The sequence below is a fragment of the Colobus angolensis genome, unplaced genomic scaffold (assembly GCF_000951035.1).
Source record: "Colobus angolensis palliatus isolate OR3802 unplaced genomic scaffold, Cang.pa_1.0 Scaffold361, whole genome shotgun sequence".
NCBI lineage: Eukaryota > Metazoa > Chordata > Mammalia > Primates > Cercopithecidae > Colobus > Colobus angolensis.
The window spans coordinates 2,172,997-2,192,736 of NW_012116944.1; the positions used below are offsets into that span (position 1 = coordinate 2,172,997).

At 37.3% G+C, this 19,740-nt stretch overlaps 1 protein-coding gene across 1 annotated transcript in view; it reads left to right on the forward strand.

Moving 5' to 3' along the window:
• IPMK (inositol polyphosphate multikinase) overlaps positions 1-18,965 on the forward strand; it is a 74,141-nt gene extending 55,176 nt beyond the window's left edge. Inside the window, exons 5-6 of the mRNA XM_011953461.1 lie at positions 13,978-14,059; positions 16,226-18,965. Of these exons, the coding sequence (XP_011808851.1) occupies positions 13,978-14,059; positions 16,226-16,848 (705 nt within the window). The 3' untranslated portion in view covers positions 16,849-18,965. The remainder of the gene's footprint in view (positions 1-13,977; positions 14,060-16,225) is intronic.
• Positions 18,966-19,740: the final 775 nt, after the last annotated feature.

Consider the following 19,740-nt stretch of genomic DNA (forward strand, 5'->3'; position numbering starts at 1 on the left):
CCGGTGAAACCCCATCTCTACTAAAAAAAAACTACAAAAAACTAGCTGGGCGAGGTGGCGGGCGCCTGTAGTCCCAGCTACTCAGGAGGCTGAGGCAGGAGAATGGTGTAATCCCGGGAGGCGGAGCTTGCAGTGAGCTGAGATCAGGCCACTGCACTCCAGCCTGGGCGACAGAGCGAGACTCCGTCTCAAAAAAAAAAAAAAGAAAGAAAGAAGGAAACGGGGTAATCACTGTTACCTGTCAGCCATCCATCAATCCTACTGATCTTGATTCCTAAACTTCTCAAGTTCCATTATCACTGTTATCCCTCTCCAGACTCTAGTCTCTCGAGTTCAGTTTTGTTATTTTATAATCTTTTCTCTAAACATTGTAGAATGTATATCTAATCATGATATTCCCTATTCAAAAACTCTTCTGTCAGATGGGAGGAAGATAGTGGATGGCAGGCAGGGCTAATGTGCATCTTCCATGTGGACAGACAGAACAGTGTGTGGAGATTCACAAAGTGAGCTATCATTCTGAAAACCACCACAGGAAAGTACCAGGAAAACCATACGAATTCACAGATCTTTTGAAAGGATCCCTGCAAACTCTGTGAGTCAGGTGAAAAACTGTGAGTTCCCAAAGTGTGAGGGGGGAAAACCTGCCTCTGAACACATACCCCCTGGGTGAATCTGAGAATCCAGATCACAGTAGAAGGATTTAACCTTACCTAGAGGTGGAATGGATTTAGGGAGCCACGTAAAATGTAAAAGTATAAGCAACAGCAGGAATAACCTTGTAGGTACTCCCAGTGTCCAGCGCAAGCCCAGGGAAGTCATCCCTGACTATATCTCATATGAGATCTCAGGGAAGGTAGCCAGCAGAATTAGGGAGTAGTCATAGGGTGAAAGAAGCTTGCAGCTGAATTTTTTGGCAGTTTCAAGTAGGCACGAACTTCCTTGAGCAGAATCCAGGGGCAAATGGGAATGCTGCAGATAGGAGCACAGGAGCCACCACCATTGTTGGTAGACAAGGAGGGATGTGGCCTGAAAGCTATGCTTGTTTTCTCAGTGAGGAAGCTTATGGCCCAGGGCAGGTCTACATTTCACATGCAGGCTGCATGTGATCTAAACTTGGAGCTGTTAACATGCACTGCTGGAGCAACACCGGCCTCGCCAACTGCATGGAAGCTGGGTGAGGCTTTTTGCTACTGGCTATTCCCCACTTCTCTGGCAAACTGTATAGCACAGCAGAGACAGCAATACGTCCCTCTGGAATATAACCCCATTGGCCTGAGAGAACCACCCCCCCATCCCCGACAGTGGCTCCAGCAAGCCCTACCCGAGGAGAGTCTGAGCTCAGATCTGCCTAACCCTGCCCCCACCTGATGGTTTTTCTCTACCTGCTGTGATAAGACATAAACTCTTGGGAGCTTTATGGCAATGCCCATCATGTGAGAAACCAGAATACTTCCCGCTTGCCGACTTAGAGCAAGCTCAAATCCTACTGCCAATACTGCAAGTATTGCAATACTCTCTTGAAAGTGCTACCTCCTGGCTGGAGGCCGACCAACTCAGGCCATTACAGCAACTCATGATGGAATAACTCTGCTCCCAGGAGGGAGAAAAGAACCACCAAAGCTACTGCCTCCAACACCCTGGCTAACCAGTGGTCCTCAGTCTGTCCATGTGACAACTTCGCTGCTAGCATAACCAGCATTCAAGAAAGCCAGCACACTAAACCTACCTACACTGAAGGAGTCTCACAGAGTCGACATCACTCCCTTCCCACCTCCACAAGAGCAGGTGCTGTTATCCGTGACTGGGAGACCTGAAGACTGATCGCATCACAGGCAGACATTCCCCAGCACAAACCGGAGCCTGGTAGCCCTGCTGAGTGGCTAGACCCGGAAGAACAATAACAATCACTACTGTCTGGCTCTCAGGAAGCCCCATCACCAGGGGAATGGGGAGAGCACCACGTCAAAGAATCACCCTGTGGGACAAAAGAATCTGAACAGCAGGCCTTGAGTTCCACATCTTTTCACTGGTGGGTAGTTTCTCACAGCGGAGATACAACTGCAGTGCTAGGCATAGCTGGGAAAGTCTGCAACAGGCAGGCAGCCACTGTGATCATGAAGGACCTTGGAGTAAAGGTCCTTGTTCTCCCCGGCACTCCACTGTAGATATAGCTGGGGCATCCCCCACAGCAATGCAGCATGGAGGCACCTACAGACAGCCCTCCTGGAATAATCCAGGGTGAGTGCAGCCTGACAGGAGGAGCATCCCCCAGATTCAGGCCTGCGCGAGAGGCACAGTCACAATCATTCCCTGTTTGGAATACCAACATTCCTATAGATGAAAAGAGGTGCCTGTCTGATCTGAATAGCTGAAACACTAGTATAGGAATGAGGCTGCGTGGTAAATAATTTTCCTGCTGACTTAGCAGGGGAGCTGTGGTAGTTTCCACTCTTCACTCTGATAAGTCCTCAGCACATCTAATTGAGAGCCGCCCCAGCTACCCTCATCAAGGCTGGGACCTTGGCCCACCATTGGGTATTACATCTACTCACCTACCTTAGCCACACCTGGTGCCTACCCAGGGATACCTCCTCTGTAGGCCTGAAACTGGAATCATCAACTTAAGAAATAAAACACCAGGAAAAAATTAAATAAATGAAGCATGCACCATGAGAGAACAAGATAAGCTTCAGGAGATCCCTGCCATTCCAACTCTATAGGAGACAGTGAACTCACCCACCCACCAATAATATAACTACTATAGCCAGCATTGGGGAAAGCCAGCACACAAAGACTCTCTATAACTAAGGAAATCATACAGAGTCTTTACCCCTACAAGTACCAAGAATCAGTTTAGACTAAAATAAAAATTAAAGCCTAATCCTTAGAGAGAGAAAAAAAGTAAATAAATTTTTTAAAGTCCAATCAAAAATGTATTCAAGAACAATTTGAAGAAGCAGTCTACCCAAACGAGAAGGAATTAGAAAAGTAATTCTGGTAATATGACGAAAACAGGGCTCTATAACACCCCCAAAGATCACAGTAGCTCCCTAGCAATGGTTCCAAACCTAGAAGAAATCTCTGAATTGCCATATAAATAATTCTGAAGGCTGATTATTAAGCTACTCAAGGAGATACCAGAGAAAGGTGAAAAGCAACTTAAATTTAAAAAACAGAGCCAGGTGTGGTGGCTCATGCCTGTAATCCCAGCACTTTGGGAGGGTAAGGTGGGTGGATCACGAGGTCAGGAGATCAAGACCATCCTGGCTAACACGATGAAACCCCATCTCTACTAAAAATACAAAAAATTAGCCGCATGTGGTGGCGGGCGCCTGTAGTTCCAGCTACGTGGGAGGCTGAGGCAGGAGAATGGCATGAACCCAGGAGGCGGAGCTTGCAGTGAGCCAAGATCGCGCCACTGCACTCCAGCCTGGCTGACAAAGCAAAACTCCATCTCAAAAAAAAAAAAAAAAAAAAAAGAACAAAACCTCCAAGAAATTTGGGTTTATGTTAAATGGCCAAACCTAAGAATAATTGGTCTTCCTAAAGAAGAGAAATCTAAAAGTTTGGAAAACTTATCTGAGAGAATAATTGAGGAAAACTTCTCTGGCCTTGCTAGAGATCTAGACATCAATTACAGGAAGCTCAAAGAAGTCCTAGGAAATTCATTGCAAAAAGATCATCACAATCCTAAATATATATGCATCTAACACTGGAGCTCCTAAATTCATAAAGTAATTACTGCTAGACCTAAGAAATGATATAACACACAGTAATAATGGGGCACTTCAGTACTCCACTGACAGCACTCGACAGGTTATCAAGACAGAAAGTCAACGAAGAAACAATGGACTTAAAGTATACCCTAGAACAAATGGACTTTAACAGATATTTACAGAACATTCTACCCAACAACTGCAGAATAAACATTCAAAACATCCTCCAAGATAGACCATATGATAGGCCACAAAACAAGTCTCAATAAATTTAAGAAAATCAAAATCATAACAAGTATCTTCTGAGACCACAGTGGGATAAAACTGGAAATTAACTCCAAAAGAAACCTCAAAGCCATACAAATACATGGAAATTAAATAATCTGCCCTTGAATTCTTTTTGTGAATGATTTTTGTGTAAACAATGAAATCAAGATGGAAATGTAAAAATTCTTTAATCTGAACGGTAATAGTGACACAACTTATCAAAACCTCTGGGATACAGCAAAAGCAGTGCCAGGAGTAAAGTTCATAGCATTAAATGCCTACATCAAAAAGTCTGAAAGAGCACAAATAGACAATGTGATGTCACATCTCAAGGAACTAGGGAAACAAGAACAAACCAAAGCCAAACCCAGCAGAATAAAAGAAACAACAAAGATCAGAGCAGAACTAAATGAAATTGAAACAACAAAAAATAATGCAAAATATAAATGAAACAAAAAGCTGGTTCTTTGAAAAGATCAACAAAATCAATAGACCATTAGCTAGATTAACCAGGAAGAGAGAAGATCCAAATAAGCTGAATTAGAAGCAAAACTGGTGACATTACAACTGATACCACAGAAATACAAGAGATCATTCAAGGCTACTATGAACACCTTCATGTGCACAAACTAGAAAATCTAGAGGAGATGAATAAATTCCTGGAAATATACAACTCACCTAGATTAAATCAGGAAAAAGTAGAAACTCTGAGCAGACCAATAACAAGTAGCGAGACTGAAACAGTAATAAAGAAATTACCAAGAAAAAAAGTCCAAGACCTGATGGATTCACAGCTGAGTTCTAGCAGATATTCAAAGAAGAATTGGTACCAATCTTACTGAAATTCCATAAGATAAAGAGGGAATCCTCACTAAATCATTCTGTGCAGCCAATATTTCCCTAATACCAAAACCAGGAAAGGACATAACAAAGAAGGAAAACTACGGACCAATATCCCTGATGAACATAGATGCAAAAATCCTCAACAAAATACTAGCTAACCAAATCCAACAGCATAGCAAAAACATAATACACCATGATCAAGTGGATTTCATACCAGAGATGCAGGGATGGTTTAACATACACAAGTCTATAAATGTGATATATCACATAAACAGAATTAAAAATAAAAATCATATAATCATCTCAATAGATGCAGAAAATCATTTGACAGAATCCTGCATGCCTTTATGGTAAAAACCCTGAGCAAAATTGGCATCGGAGGGACGTACTTCAAAATAATAAAAGCTGACTATGACAAACCCACAGCCATCATCATACTGAATAGGGAAAAGTTGAAAGCATTTCCCCTGAGTACTGGAACAAGACAAGGATGCCCACTTTCACCACTTCTATTCAGCATAGTACTGGAGGTCCTTGCCAGAGCAGTCAGACAAGAGAAAGAAATAAAGGGCATCCAGATCAGTAAAGAGGAAATCAAACTGTCACTGTTCACCAGTGACATGATTGAATACCTAGAAAATCCTAGAGACTTATCCAGAAAGTTCCTAGATCTGAGAAATGAATTCAGTAAAGTTTCAGGATACAAAATCTGTATACACAAACTGCTATACACCAACAACTACCAAGCTGAGAAACAAATCAAGAACCTAAATCTCTTTTGCAACAGCCACAAAATAAAAAATAAAAGTACTTAGGAATATACTTAACCAAGGAGGTGAAAGATTTCTACAAGGAAAACTACAACACACTGCTAAAAGAAATCATAGATAACACATAGATAACATAAAGAAATTGAAACACATCCCGTGCTCATGAATGAGTAGAGTCAATATTGTGAAAACGACCATACTGCCAAAAGCAATCTACAGATTCAATGCAGTGCCCATCAAAATACCATCATCATTCTTCTCAGAACTACAAAAAAAAAAAAAAAAGCTAAAATTTATATGGAACCAAAAAAGAGTCCATATAGCCAAAGAAACACTAAGCAAAAAGAACAAATCTCTAGGCATCACATTACCCGACTACAAACTACACTGCAAGGGTATAATTACCAAAACAGCATGGTACTGGTATAAAAATAGACACATAGACCAATGGAACAGAATAGAGAATCCAGAAATAAAGCCAAATACTTGCAATCAACTGATCTTCAACAAAGCATGCAAAAACATAAATTGGGTAAAGGACACCGTGTCTGACAAATGGTTCTGGCATAATTGGCAAGTCACATGTAGAAGAATGAAACTGAATCCTCATATCTCACTTTATACAAAAATCTATTCAAGATGGATCAAAGACTTAAATCTAATACCTGAAACTATAAAAATTCTAGATAACTTTGGAAATACTCTTCTACAATTGTCTTAGGCAAGGAATTTATGACCAAGAATCCAAAAGCAAATGCAACAATAACAAAAATAAATAAATGGGACCTAATTAAACTTAAAAGCTTCTGCACAGCAAAAGAAATAATCAGCAGAGTAAACAGACAACCCACAGAGTTGGAGAAAATGTTTGCAAACTATGCATCTGACAAAGGACTACTATATGGAATCTACAAGGAATTCAAAGAAATCTGCAAGCGAGAAGCAAATAATCCCTTCAAAAAGTGAGCAAAGGACATAAATAGACAATTCTGAAAAGAAGATATACAAATGGCCAGCACACATATGAACAAATGCTCAACATCACTAATAGAGAAATGCAAATTAAAACTGCAAGGGAATACCACCTTACTCCTGTAGGAATGGCAATAATTAAAAAATAAAAAAATAACAGATGTTGGCATGGATGTGTTGAAAAGGGAACACTTTTATACTGCTGGTGGGAATGTAAACTAATATAACCACTATGGAAAACAGTATGGAGATCCCTTAAAGAACTAAAAGTAGGCTGGCCGCGGTGGCTCACGCCTGTAATCCCAGCACCTTGGGAGGCCAGGGCAGGCGGATCATGAGGTCAGGAGATCGAGATCGTCCTGGCTAACACGGTGAAAGCCCGTCTCTACTAAAAATAAAAAAAATTAGCCGGGCGTGGTGGCGGGTGCCTGTAGTCCCAGCTACTCAGGAGGCTGAGGCAGGAGAATGGCGTGAACCCAAGAGGCGGAGCTTGCAGTGAGCTGACATTGTGCCACTGCACTCCGGCCTGGGCGAGAGCGAGACTTCGTCTCAAAAAAAAAAAAAAAAGAAAGAACTAAAAGTAAAACTACCATTCGACCTAGCAATCCCACTGCCAAATAACATTCTATTATATGGATATACCACATTTTGTTTATCCATTCATTCATTGATGGACTTTGGGTTGTTTCTACTTTTTGGCTACTAATAACTGTTATGAACATTTGTATACACATTTCTGTGTAGGTATATGTTTTATTTCTCTCAGGTAGATTCCTATGTGTGAAATTGGTAGGTCCTAGGGTTAAGTTTGTGTTTAACTTTTTGAGAAACTGCCAAAGTGTTTTTCCAAAGTGACTTCACCATTTTCTTTAGTTATTTAATTTTTCAAAAAATTATTTAAGTAGGTTTTGGGGTACAGTTTTTTTGTTGTTATTGTTACATGGATGAATTATATAGTGGTAAATTCTAAGATTTTAGTGTATTCATCACCTGAGTAGCGTACAGTGTACCTAATATGTAGGTTTTTTAATCCCTAGCCACCCTTCCCACTCTTCTCCTTCCGGGTGTCTAAAGTCCATTATATTACTCTGTATGCCTTTGTTTACTCATACCTTAGCTCCCACTTGTAAGTAAGAACATATGGTGTCTTCACCATTCATTTTACATTCCCACCAGCAATTCATGATGGTTCCATTTTCTCCACATTCTTGAAACCTTTGTTCCTTTTTGTTTTTCTGCTATAAGCCATCCTAGTAGGTGTCAAGTAGCATCTCCTTGTGGTTTGATTTGCCTTTGTCTAATGATTAATGATGTTGAGCATCTTTTCGTGTGCAATATTATTGACTACATATGTCTTCTTTGGGAAAATGTCTATTAGGTCATTTTGTTTTTAATTATTGAGTTGTATATAAATCCATCAAACTTTTGATTTGCAAATATTTTTTCTAATCTGATTGTCTTTAAGTGATAGTATTCGTTGAAGCCTCCAAATTTTTAGTTTTGAAGTCCAATTTGCTTTGTTGTTGTTGTTGTTGTTGTTACCTAGGCTTTTGGTGTAAACCATTGCCTAACCCAAACTCATCAATATTTACATCAATATTTTACAAAAAGTACAAATATTACTTTTTTTATAAGAATGTTGTAATTTTATCTCTTGCATTGAGATTTATGATACATTTTAAGTAAATTTTTTGTATGCTTTAAGGAAGGAGTCAAACTTCACTCTTTTGCATATGGATATCCAGTTGTCCCAGCACCATTTGCTGATAAGACTGTTATTCCCCCAGTGAATATCTTGATACCCTTGCTGAAAATAAATTGACCATAAATGTTTTCCATTGTTTCATATTATCTATCCTTATGCCAAGTACTACACGGCTTTGATTAATGTCGCTTTGGAGTAAGTTTTGAATTATGAGTCCTCCAATTTTGTTCTTTTTTAAATTTTATTTTATTTTGAGACTAGGTCTTTGCTCTGTCATCCAGGCTAGAGTGCAGTAGCATGATCATGTCTTACTGCAGCCTCAAATTGCTGGGCTCAAGCAGTCCTCCTACTTAAGCCTCCCAAGTAACTGAGACTACAAGTGTACACCATTCACACTCAACTAGTTTTTAAGTTATTTTGTGGAGACTGTGTCTCACTTTGTTGCCCAGGCTAGTCTTGAACTCCTGGGCTCAAGTGATCCTCCTGCCTTGGCCTCCCAAAGTGGTGGGATTGCAGGTGTGAGCCATTGCACCTGGCCTCAACTTTGTTCTTCTTTTTCAAATTTGTTTTGGCTATTCTGGGTCCCTTTCGTTTCCACGTGAATTTTAAGATCAGCTTGTCAGTTTCTGCAAAGAAGTCGCAAAATGAGCAACTAATATGGTGATGTACAATCCAGTAAAAGCAGGAGCTTGCTTTTGCTTATCATTCTGTCCTCCTACACCTGTTTCTTAGTTTTCTTTACATTAAAAAAAAAATTGGATACTGTTTTGCTACATATTTACATGTTTTTAGGTTGAGAATGTTAACTTTTTATTACAAATATCTTTGCTACCACACCTGGCTTATTTTTTATTTCTTATAGAGATGGGGTCTTGCCATATTGCCCAGGCTGATCTTAAACTCCTAGGCTCAAGCAATCTTCCTGCCTCAGCCTCCCAGAGCACTGTTATTAAAGGCATGAGGCACTGTGTCTGGCTGCATTGTGTTTTTTAAAAAACAATATGTATACTTTAATTAAAAAATACTTATTGCTAAAGAATACTAATGATCATCTGAGCGTTCAGTGAGTTGTTTCCTTTTGCTAGTAGAGGCTCTTGCCTGTGGCTGCTGATCGATCAAGGTAGTGGCTGCTGAAGGTTGGAGTACCTGCAGCAATTTCTTAAAATAAGACAGCAATGAAGTTTGCCACATAAATTTACTCTTTTTTAAATGAAAGGTTTCTCTGGAGCATGTGATGCTCTTTGATAGAATTTTACCCACAGTAGAACTTTCAAAATTGGAGTCACTCCTCTCAGATCCTGCCTCTGCTTTATCAAGTAAGTTTATGTAATATTCTAAATCGTTCATTCTCATTTCAACAATGCTTACAGCATCTTTACTAGGGGTAGATTCCATCTCAAGAAACCACTTTCTTTGCTCATCCATAAGAAGCCACTCTGAGGCCAGGGGCAGTGACTTTTGCCAGTAATCCCAACACTTTGGGAGGCCAGGGTGGGTGGATCACTAGAGCTCAGGAGTTTGAGACCAGCCTGGGCAACATGGCGAAACCCCGTCTACAAAAGAATACAAAAATTAGCCAGACTTGGTGGCGCACACCTGTAGTCCCAGATACTCAGGAGGCTGAGGTGGGAAGGATTGCTTGAGTACAAGAGTGAGCCATGATTGTGCCACTGCCCTCCAGCCTGGGTGACAGAGCGAGACCCTATCTCAGTCAGCCAATCAGTAAAACAAGCAAGCAAGCTACTGTTCATCCATTCAAGGTTTATGTTTGCAGCAATTCAGTCACCTCTTCAGCCTTCAGTCTTAATTCTAGTTCACTTGCTCTTTCCACCACATCTGCAGTTACCTCCTCCACTGAAGTCTTGAATTGAACTCCTCAGAGTCATCCATGAGCATTGGAATTAACTTCTTCCAAACTCCTGTTAATGTTGATATTTTGACCTCCTCCCAGGAATCTCGAATTTTCTTTATGCTATCTAGAATGGTGAATTCTTTCCAAAAGCTTTTCAATTTACATTGCCCCAGTCCATCAGAGGAATTACTATCAATGGCAGCTGTATGTAGCCTTGCAAAATATATTTCTTAAATAATACAACTTAAAAGTTGAAATTACTCCTTGATCCATAGAACTGCAAAAAGGAATGTTGTTAGCAGGCATGCAAACAACGTTAATCTCCTTGTACATCATCAGTGCTCTTGTTAGGTGACCAGGTGAACTGTCAGTGAGCAGTAATATTTTGGAAGGAATCTTTTTTTCTGAGTAGTACTTCTCAATGGTGGGCTGAAAATATTCAGTAAACCATGCTATAAACAGAAGTGCTGTCATCCAGGCTTTGAGCCCAGGCAGAGTAGATTCAGCACTTTTTTTTTTTTTTTTTTTTTTTCAGACAGGGTCTTGGCCTGGGCTGGAGGCCAGTGGCATAATCATAGCTCATTGCAGGCCCCAACTCCTGGGCTCAAGCAATCCTCCCACCTCAACCTCTCGAGTAGCTGGGACTACAGGTATGTTCCACCACACCCAACTAATTTTTAAATTTTTTGTAGAGACAGGGTCTTACTATGGTGCTCAGGCTGTTCTTGAGCTCCTTGCCGCAAGTTGTCCTCTGGTCTCAAGCAATCCTCCCATCTCAGCCTCCGAAAGGGCTGGGAGATTCAGCGTAATTCTTAAGGACTCTAGGACAAATGAGTGAGTATTGGCTTCAACTTAAAGTCACCAACTGCATTTGCCCCTAACAAGAGAGTTAGCCTGTCCTTTGAAGCTTTGAAGCCAGATACTGACTTCTTATCTCTAGCTATGAAAACCCTAGGTAGCATTTTTTTCAATAGAGGGCTGTTTCATCTACATTGAGAATCTGTTGTTTGGGGTAGATACCTTCATCAGTTATCTTCTGGATAAGTTGCTGTAGCTTCTACAACAGCACTTTCTGCTTCACCTTGCATTTTAGGTTAAAAACAACATCTTTCCATAAACTTCTGTTAGGGTCTATGAACCAGCCTTTGCTAGCTTTGCATTTTTCTTCTGCAGCTTCCTCATGGTGATTCTCAGCCTTAATACAATTGAAAAGAGTCTTATCCTGGATTAGGCTTTGGCCTGAGGTAATGTTGTGGCTGATTTGGTCTTCTATCCAGACCACTAAAACTTTCTTCATATTAGCAGTCAGGCTGTTTCACTTTCTTATCATTTGTGTGTTTACTGTAGTTAGCACTCTGAATTTCCTTCAAGAGCTTTTTCTTTGCATTCATAGCTTGGCTGTTTGGCACAAGAGGCCTAGTTTTAGGCCTGTCTTTGCTTTCAAGATGCCTTCCTTACTAAGTTAATCACTTTTTAGCTTTTGATTTAAAGTGAGACACGTGACATTTCCTTTCATTGAACATTTAGAGGCCGTTGGAGGGTTATTAATTGTTCATTGGAGGGTTGTTAATTATTAATTGGCCTAATTTCAATATTATTGTGTCTCAGGGATAGGGAGGCCTGAGGAGAGGAAGAGAGATGGGGGAACAGCTGGTCAGTGGAGCAGTCAAGACACACATATTTATCCAATTTGACATCCTATGTGGGTATGCTTCATGACATCCCAAAATAATCACAGGGGTAACATCAAAGATCACTAATCACAGATCACCATAACAGATATAATAAGTTTGAAAAATTTCAAAAATTACCAAGTTGTAATACAGAGACATGAAGTGAGCACATGCTGTTGGAGAAGTGGTGCCAATAGATTTGCTCAAGCTGCCACAGACCTTCAATTTGTAAATAATGCGGTATATTTGTAAAGCACAATGAAGTGAAACACAATAAAATGAGGTATACCTGTGCAGTTGCATAGTCTGCCTCCATACAAGATATCATATTATAGTTATTTTTCTCTATATGTCCTTCCAGAGATATTTTAAACATGCAAATACTGTATATATGTTTATTACAAAATCGAGCTTAAACACTTTCTGTTTCTTGTTTTTTCCCCCATAAGTGTAAACCTGCCCTTTGTTCATCAAATATATTTCAAATGATTTTTTTAATCTTTTTTTCTTTTGATTTCTGCGTCGGAAAAACACTGTGAACACATAGAAATGATAAATATTTGTAGTGGTGAATACCTTAAATACTCTCACTTGATCATTACACATTCTATGCCTGTAAGAAAATATCACATGTACCCCGTAAGTATGTACAAATATTATCTACCAAAAAAAAACAACTGTGACATTTCTGAGTTTTAGTTGGAAATGCCGTCCCTAGTTATTATCAGTTACTCAAGGATTGCTACATGTTTTTGGGGACCCTTTTATCATTTCAATCTTTGGTACATTTGGAATTTATCCTGACATACAATATCAGGTATGAATACAACTTATTTTTTCCTGATCACTGTTTAATCAGAATAACACCATTTAATAAATAATCCTTCCCATTGATTTAAAATCCCATTATCATATAATAAGTTCTCACATATGTTTCATTCTAAAATATGTTTTAATATCTGATAGGATGGCAAGGTTAGTTCCACCTTATTAATCTTATTTTAACTTTCTTTTTTTTTTTTTTTTTTTTTTTACATATGTGAACTTTAGAGTTGGCTTATGGTTAAAAACAATTTTTGAGGCCAGGCATGGTGGCTTACTCTGGGAATCCCAGCACTTTGGGAGGCTGAGGCGGGTGGATCACTTGAGGCCAGGAGTTTGAGACCAGCCTGGCCAACATGGTGAAACCTCACCTCTACTAAAAATACAAAAATTAGCTGGCCGTGTGGTCACGCACCTGTAATCCCAGGTACTTGGAGGCTGAGGCACAAGAATCACTTGAATCCTGGAGGCGGGGGTTGCAGTGAGCCGAGATCACACCACTGCACTCCAGCCTGGGCAACAGAGAGAGACTCTGTCTCTCCCTACCTCCCAAAAAAAGAGATGGTATTTTTATTATAATCGCACTTTAGCTGTAGATTAAGGAAAGTTGATATAGTTTATTATGTTGAATCTTTTTTGAGAACATAGGTGTGTGTCTTAGGAATGTTTTAAAGATACCTTCTTATACATCTTTTACTTATCTAGGTTATTTTCATGTTTTGGGGGGGTTACATTTTATAAATGGGGTCTTGTCTTTCATTACATTTTCTAATGAGTTGTTTGTGTTCAGAAAGCTTATTTTCTGTTTACTAATTTGTATTCAAATGCCATGTCATATATTTTATTATTTGAATTTGTCTTTAATTTTATTTCCAGTGTACAACTATTATCTTCAGAGTATTTATCTCCACCTTTCCAAATTATTATACCTCTAATTTCTTTCTCTCTAATTGCATTTACTAGGAACTCCAGAATATTAGATGATAATAATATAAAAGACATCGTGATAAAATATTTTTGTGAAAGCTTCTTGTATTTTAAAAGAAGTACTTTTTCAGTTCTGTCCTTTAAACTTGAGACTAACTCCTGGTAGGTTGAGGTAGATAGTTTTATCATATTGGAAATATTCATCTATCCTTATATTACAAAGAGTTTTCATCAGTAGTGGATGTTAAATTTGTAAAGTGCCTTTTCAGCATCCATTGATATGACTGCGATTTTATTTTTTCTTCTCAAATCTATTAGAATGAATTACCTGAGTAGATTTCATCTTTTGCCACCCTTGTAGCTGGGATAAACCCCACAAGGTCAAGGAGTATTAGCTTTTTAATATTCACTGATTTTTTTTTGACAGGTTTATCATGTTCATTCCGATAGCTATGAGACACAAAATCAGCATTATGGAAGAAGCTTAACAAAAGAAACTATAAAGGATGGTAAGGATTAAAAAACTAATGCTTTTATGATTGAACAGTTAAATAATTCTAAAGTTATTTCAGTTTTAGTTATCACTTGGAAAAGTGATTTGATTCATAATAAATTTTTTTTTAAAAAAATGAAACTTAGATTTACAGAATTGGATTAATCATAAGCCCTGGTTCATAATACATCAAGACCATGGGACTATGAATGGCCCTGTTACATTTTCATTTATTTCTTATTAATATAATTAAAAAAATAATGAACAGCTGTGTACCAACCATCTAGCTCAATACTGGAACTAGAGGTTGTCTGTAAAATTATTTTGTAAGTAAACATTATAGATCATAGTATATTAAAACTGCTTGTTACATAAGAGACTTTAAAATATGTGTTGTAGCATGTAATGTATTTTTATTGAATTTTTCCATGTGTAGTTGAACTATGTAAGTTTCTAGAGCTCCACATAATGAATAATTAAGTGGCATTAAACTGATTTAAATAAAATCTGTTAACATACATATATGCTTCTAAAATATTTATGGCCAAGATATTACAAAAACAACAATATCCTAGATTCCTGGAAATAACATTATATTACACATTTATTCTTAGCTCTGCTAAGATAGTTAGAGAAGAACTTATGCATAGTGTAAAAAGTTTGTAGAAGAATTTTTATTTTGTGTATAGAAAGCAAACATCCATAGCATGAGCTTAACAATTAGTATTTGCCTTGGAGTACTTAATCAACAGCAAAATAACTTTCAGATGGGCTGTTTAAAAAATATTTTCCCATGCTACTAATACAGTCATACCTGAACGTATCTTTTAATAGTTTCTGTCCCAAATTGGGGGAACAAGTTATTTAAAAGCAGAAATCAAATTATATATACCTATAAATTCCCAAGTATGATAAACTAGGCCTAGTTTTTAAAAAGCCCTAATAATCTGATAGGTTAAAACATTTAAAGGTCTCAATTTTCAATAATATACCTAACCTGGAAAAGCACTATTCCCAAAAATGAGCTGAACTGTTTGGAACAATTGACTTAATCAATATTATTGAGAGCAAATGAAAATTAGTAGAGTTATGGTTTGGTATTTGGTAATGGTACCATTAAAAAATAATTAAGTTTGACTCTAGGTTTTAGTTAGCTCTAAATGAGATTCTAACAAACAAGTTTTTTTGTGTTTTTTTTGGTTTTTTTTCCAAGACAATCTTGCTCTATTGCCCAGGCTGGAGCACAGTGGCACGATCTCGGGTCACTGCAACCTCTACCTCCCAGGTTCAGGTGATTCTTGTGCCTCAGCCTCCCAAGTAGCTGGGAGTACAGGCATACGTCACCATGCCTAATTTTTGTATTTTTAGTAGAGACAAGATTTTACCATGTTGGCCAGGCTGGTCTTGAACTCCTGACCTCAGGTGATCTACCCGCCTCTGCCTTCAAAAGTGCTGGGATTACAGGCGTGAGCCACTGCGCCCAGCCCGAACAAGTAATTTTACTGTAAAATTTCTCACAATAGCAAATAGAGCAAGTCTTGGAATCCTATTTCTTTCTTGTTTTTTTTTTTTAGATGGAGTCTAGCTCTGTCACCCAGGAGGGAGTGCAGTGGCATGATCTCGGCTCACTGCAAGCTCCGCCTGCTGCGTTCACGCAGTTCTCCTGCTCAGCCTCCCGAGTAGCTGGGATTGCAGGCACCTGCCACCATGCCTGGCTAATTTTCTTTTTTTTTTTGTATTTTTAGTAGAGATGGGGTTTCACCGTGTTAGCCAGGACGGTCTCGATTTCCTGACCTCGTGATCCGCCCATCTCGGCCTCCCAAAGTGCTGGGATTACACGCATGAGCCACCACACCCGGCCTGGAATCCTATTTCTTAAGAGAATATAGTGAGAGAAGTAAACTATCAGTCTACATGTAATAAATTTCCTTTTGTCTAAATAGGACATTTCATATCATGTTAGTGTAATTTAAATGTTTTCTAATAAGAGCATCTTCACCAAAAATTAAGCTGAGGTCAGATTTCTATATCAGACTAGAATTCTTAAAATTCTAGGATTAACTGTTCACTTAATTATAAGGGATGATGGGGAAAATATTGGAGAATTCTGTGATGAGTTTACTTCCCAAATAATAGTTATTTCATAATTTGATTATAATGCTCATATTTTTCTTTTTTATAGGAGTCTCCAGATTTTTTCATAATGGGTATTGCTTAAGAAAAGATGCTGTTGCTGCCAGTATTCAGAAGATTGAGAAAATTCTGCAGTGGTTTGAAAACCAGAAGCAGCTTAACTTTTACGCAAGTTCATTACTATTTGTTTATGAAGGTTCATCTCAGCCAACCACTACAAAATTGAATGACAGAACTTTGGCAGAAAAGTTTTTGTCCAAAGGACAACTGTCAGACACAGAAGTACTAGAGTACAATAATAACTTTCATGTGTTAAGTTCCACAGCTAATAGAAAAATAGAGGCTTCAGTGGGCAAAAGCTTGTCCAAAATGTATGCTCGTCACAGGAAAATGTATACAAAAAAGCATCACAGTCAGACTTCATTGAAAGTTGAAAATCTGGAGCAAGACAATGGATGGAAAAGCATGTCACAGGAACATTTAAATGGAAATGTACTTTCCCAACTGGAAAAAGTTTTCTACCATCTTCCCACTGGTTGCCAAGAGATCGCTGAAGTAGAAGTGCGAATGATAGATTTTGCTCATGTGTTCCCTAGCAACACAATAGATGACGGATATGTTTATGGGCTAAAGCATTTAATTTCTGTACTTCGAAGTATTTTAGACAATTGAATTCTCTGTTACAGTCTTTTTAAAGGGTGGGCCAATCATAATGAAGAGGAGCAGTCAGTATCTCTGCAACTGTAATGCTGTGTAAAAAATTTGTATTGTGAGTCGACATTTTATTTGTCTTTATACTTTTGGAAGAAAGGTTAACTTTTTTATAATCTTACTCAGGAAAACTAATTATTTGTTCATTAGAAAACTATGAAGAATAAAGAAACTTAGGAATGTTAAGCAGGGAATGTGGTGGTACGTGGCTTAAACATCTTTTTTGGCTCAAGCAAAATGCAAACCATTATTCAGTCATTAAGAGTTTAGTTAGCTTTCTGTAGCCAGTTCATGAAATCTCTGTCCACCCAACCTTGACAATGAGCCATATCTAAAATATTATGTTATTAGAACACCTATCAAAATCTCAAAAGCACAGGTTGATGTCCTTAGTATTGCTATGTATGAAGTTATTAAAACTGGAGAAAATTCTACTTCAGAAATAAGTACTGTTTAGGTTTTATATTAAAGTTCAGACCAGCGTATCAAAGGGTGCTTCTTAGTGAAATTATTTAGAATCGTTGCATTCCAAAAGCAGATTTTCTCTTTAATTTTTACATCTCTCTCTCAAAATACTATACTTCATGAAAAAGACAATTGATGTGGATGACAACAACAAAGTCTTGAAATTAAGGGCACACTAATTGTTCTTACCCAGATTAGGGGAAGAGAGATGTTATTTTCGAGGAACAAAATATTTTCTTTTACAATCTTTCATTCATGAGAAAATTGGAATATAAATTTATTATATTGTGAAAAGTATCGTAAACCATATATCTTTTTATCTAAATGCAGCTTCAAAAAAGTAAATAATTGAAGTTTTATTTCTCCTCTAAATAACTTGAATTTTTTTCTTTAAAAATGTATGTATTTTTATGTCCCCATTTAGTTAAGCAATAGTGTAAACGTTGTTAAAAGCAGTTTCTCAGAATTATAGTAAGCAATGAAAGACAGTATCTAATTAGGTTGTTATCAAAAATACCATGTGTAAATTAGTCCCTAATACAGGGTTTGGTGCGTATCTCTATTCATGCTTCTATTTCACTCTTATTCAAAACAGTTTTATATTATGTTGAATGGTGAAATTATAACTTAATTTCATGGGGACAGGGGCAGTGCTACTGTTCCTGGAAAAATTAGATTTGTATTATCTTTGTTTCACACCCACCACCTTAAAAAAAATCAACTAGTTGTTTGTCATTGAAAACATTTAAAACTTTGAGTCTTCAAATACATTTGATGTTAATGCTGTCATTACTTGCACTTCGATTCACTAATAACATTTCTAGGTAGTTATCAGTTTTGTCATAGTTCTGGAAAATATTTTGGGGTTGTAAATTGTTTCTCCTCTTTTTCTTCTAGAGTTACAAATTGAATTTTTAAATCCGAGCGCCTTTGTTGTGGTGTGGAGAAAATTTCACAATTTTATGTTTATTTTACCTTCTCAGCCTTCTCTGGGGGTACTTTGCAAATACCCGAGTCCAAACAGAAGTACCAACTAAATGCTCTATGAACTCTATCCTTAGTAAATCTGTTAAACCTGAATAACTTAAAAGATCACATGCATTTTGTAATAGCAAAATTTGATTTTAATTTTTTATTTAGAATTGGTGTAATTATCACAGGGACTTCCAATTTTTCTTCACTTTTCAAATGGATATTGGCTATAGTTTTATGTTTTAATGGGAATGAATTTCAAGTGATAATCAGAAAATTTTTAGTTTTACTTTTTTCTTTTACAATATGGATTTTGTTGTTATTTGGATAGTGGTTCAATAAATCTTAAGTTCAGATGATTAAACACTATTTTGAATCTTAACAAGCTACTGAGGCTTTTTTTGTATGGGATTTTATCAACCTATGTACAATGAATTTAATAAACAAGTATTATCAGATTTTTGCACATTTTAGCTCAATAAAATCTGAAGTAACTGTTCAAGTTTTTTTTATCTGTATTTGGAAATATAATTTTGTAAAATCAATGTCTTACCCTTTCGATAAAATAGATCAAGTTTTGTTTTTAATAAAGCAAGAAGCCCTCTTATCTGTTGTTTTTCAGGGAAGGGATTAACATTTAATTCTGTTTGTTTACATTTGTTATTGTTATCCAGTGCTCATTTTGTGTTGCTTTATAAGAAAGCTTAGGTATAACAGAATAAGTATCTGTTTATCTAATCTACATGTGACTATTTTAGTCTCTCTCAGTCACTTAATGTTATGCTGAAATTTACCACTGTGGGGATGAATGATCACTATTCACCAAGCATATTTGAACATGTAAAGGCTTAAGAAATAAGCATATTAGGGATATAGTTTGGCTAAATAGGATTCTCATAGTTTTTTTCCTCTATGAAACATAAGTAATGATTTTAGTGTATTTCTTATGGAATACACTCATTTAAAAAGGACTTTAAGAAATTGTGGATATGAATAATACCTTTCTCTAATAAAAATTTAAATTGTATAATAGTTTTGTAATAAAGTATTTACATTAATTGATATTTTAATATGGATGGACATTGCATAGATTCAAGTAAATTAAAATCAATGATAAATGCTAAATATTTTATCTAAATAGTTTTTCAAGAAACAGTTATGAAAATGTGTATATTAAGTGGCTCTAATGTGGAGCTTGTGGTATTTCAACTCAGTACTCATTATTCTTTGTTTCGTGTGTCTGGAAAGATTTTACTTACTTTTCCTCTTTACACTACAATTTGCTCTTATGGGGCTCTAAACTGTTCAACTGAAGAACCTTTGTCTGTATTTTGATTGAGCATAATTTAGTATTTTATGATTTCCAAGATGATGTTCTTATGTCTATTAAGTCTGTGTATCAAATTCATAACATCA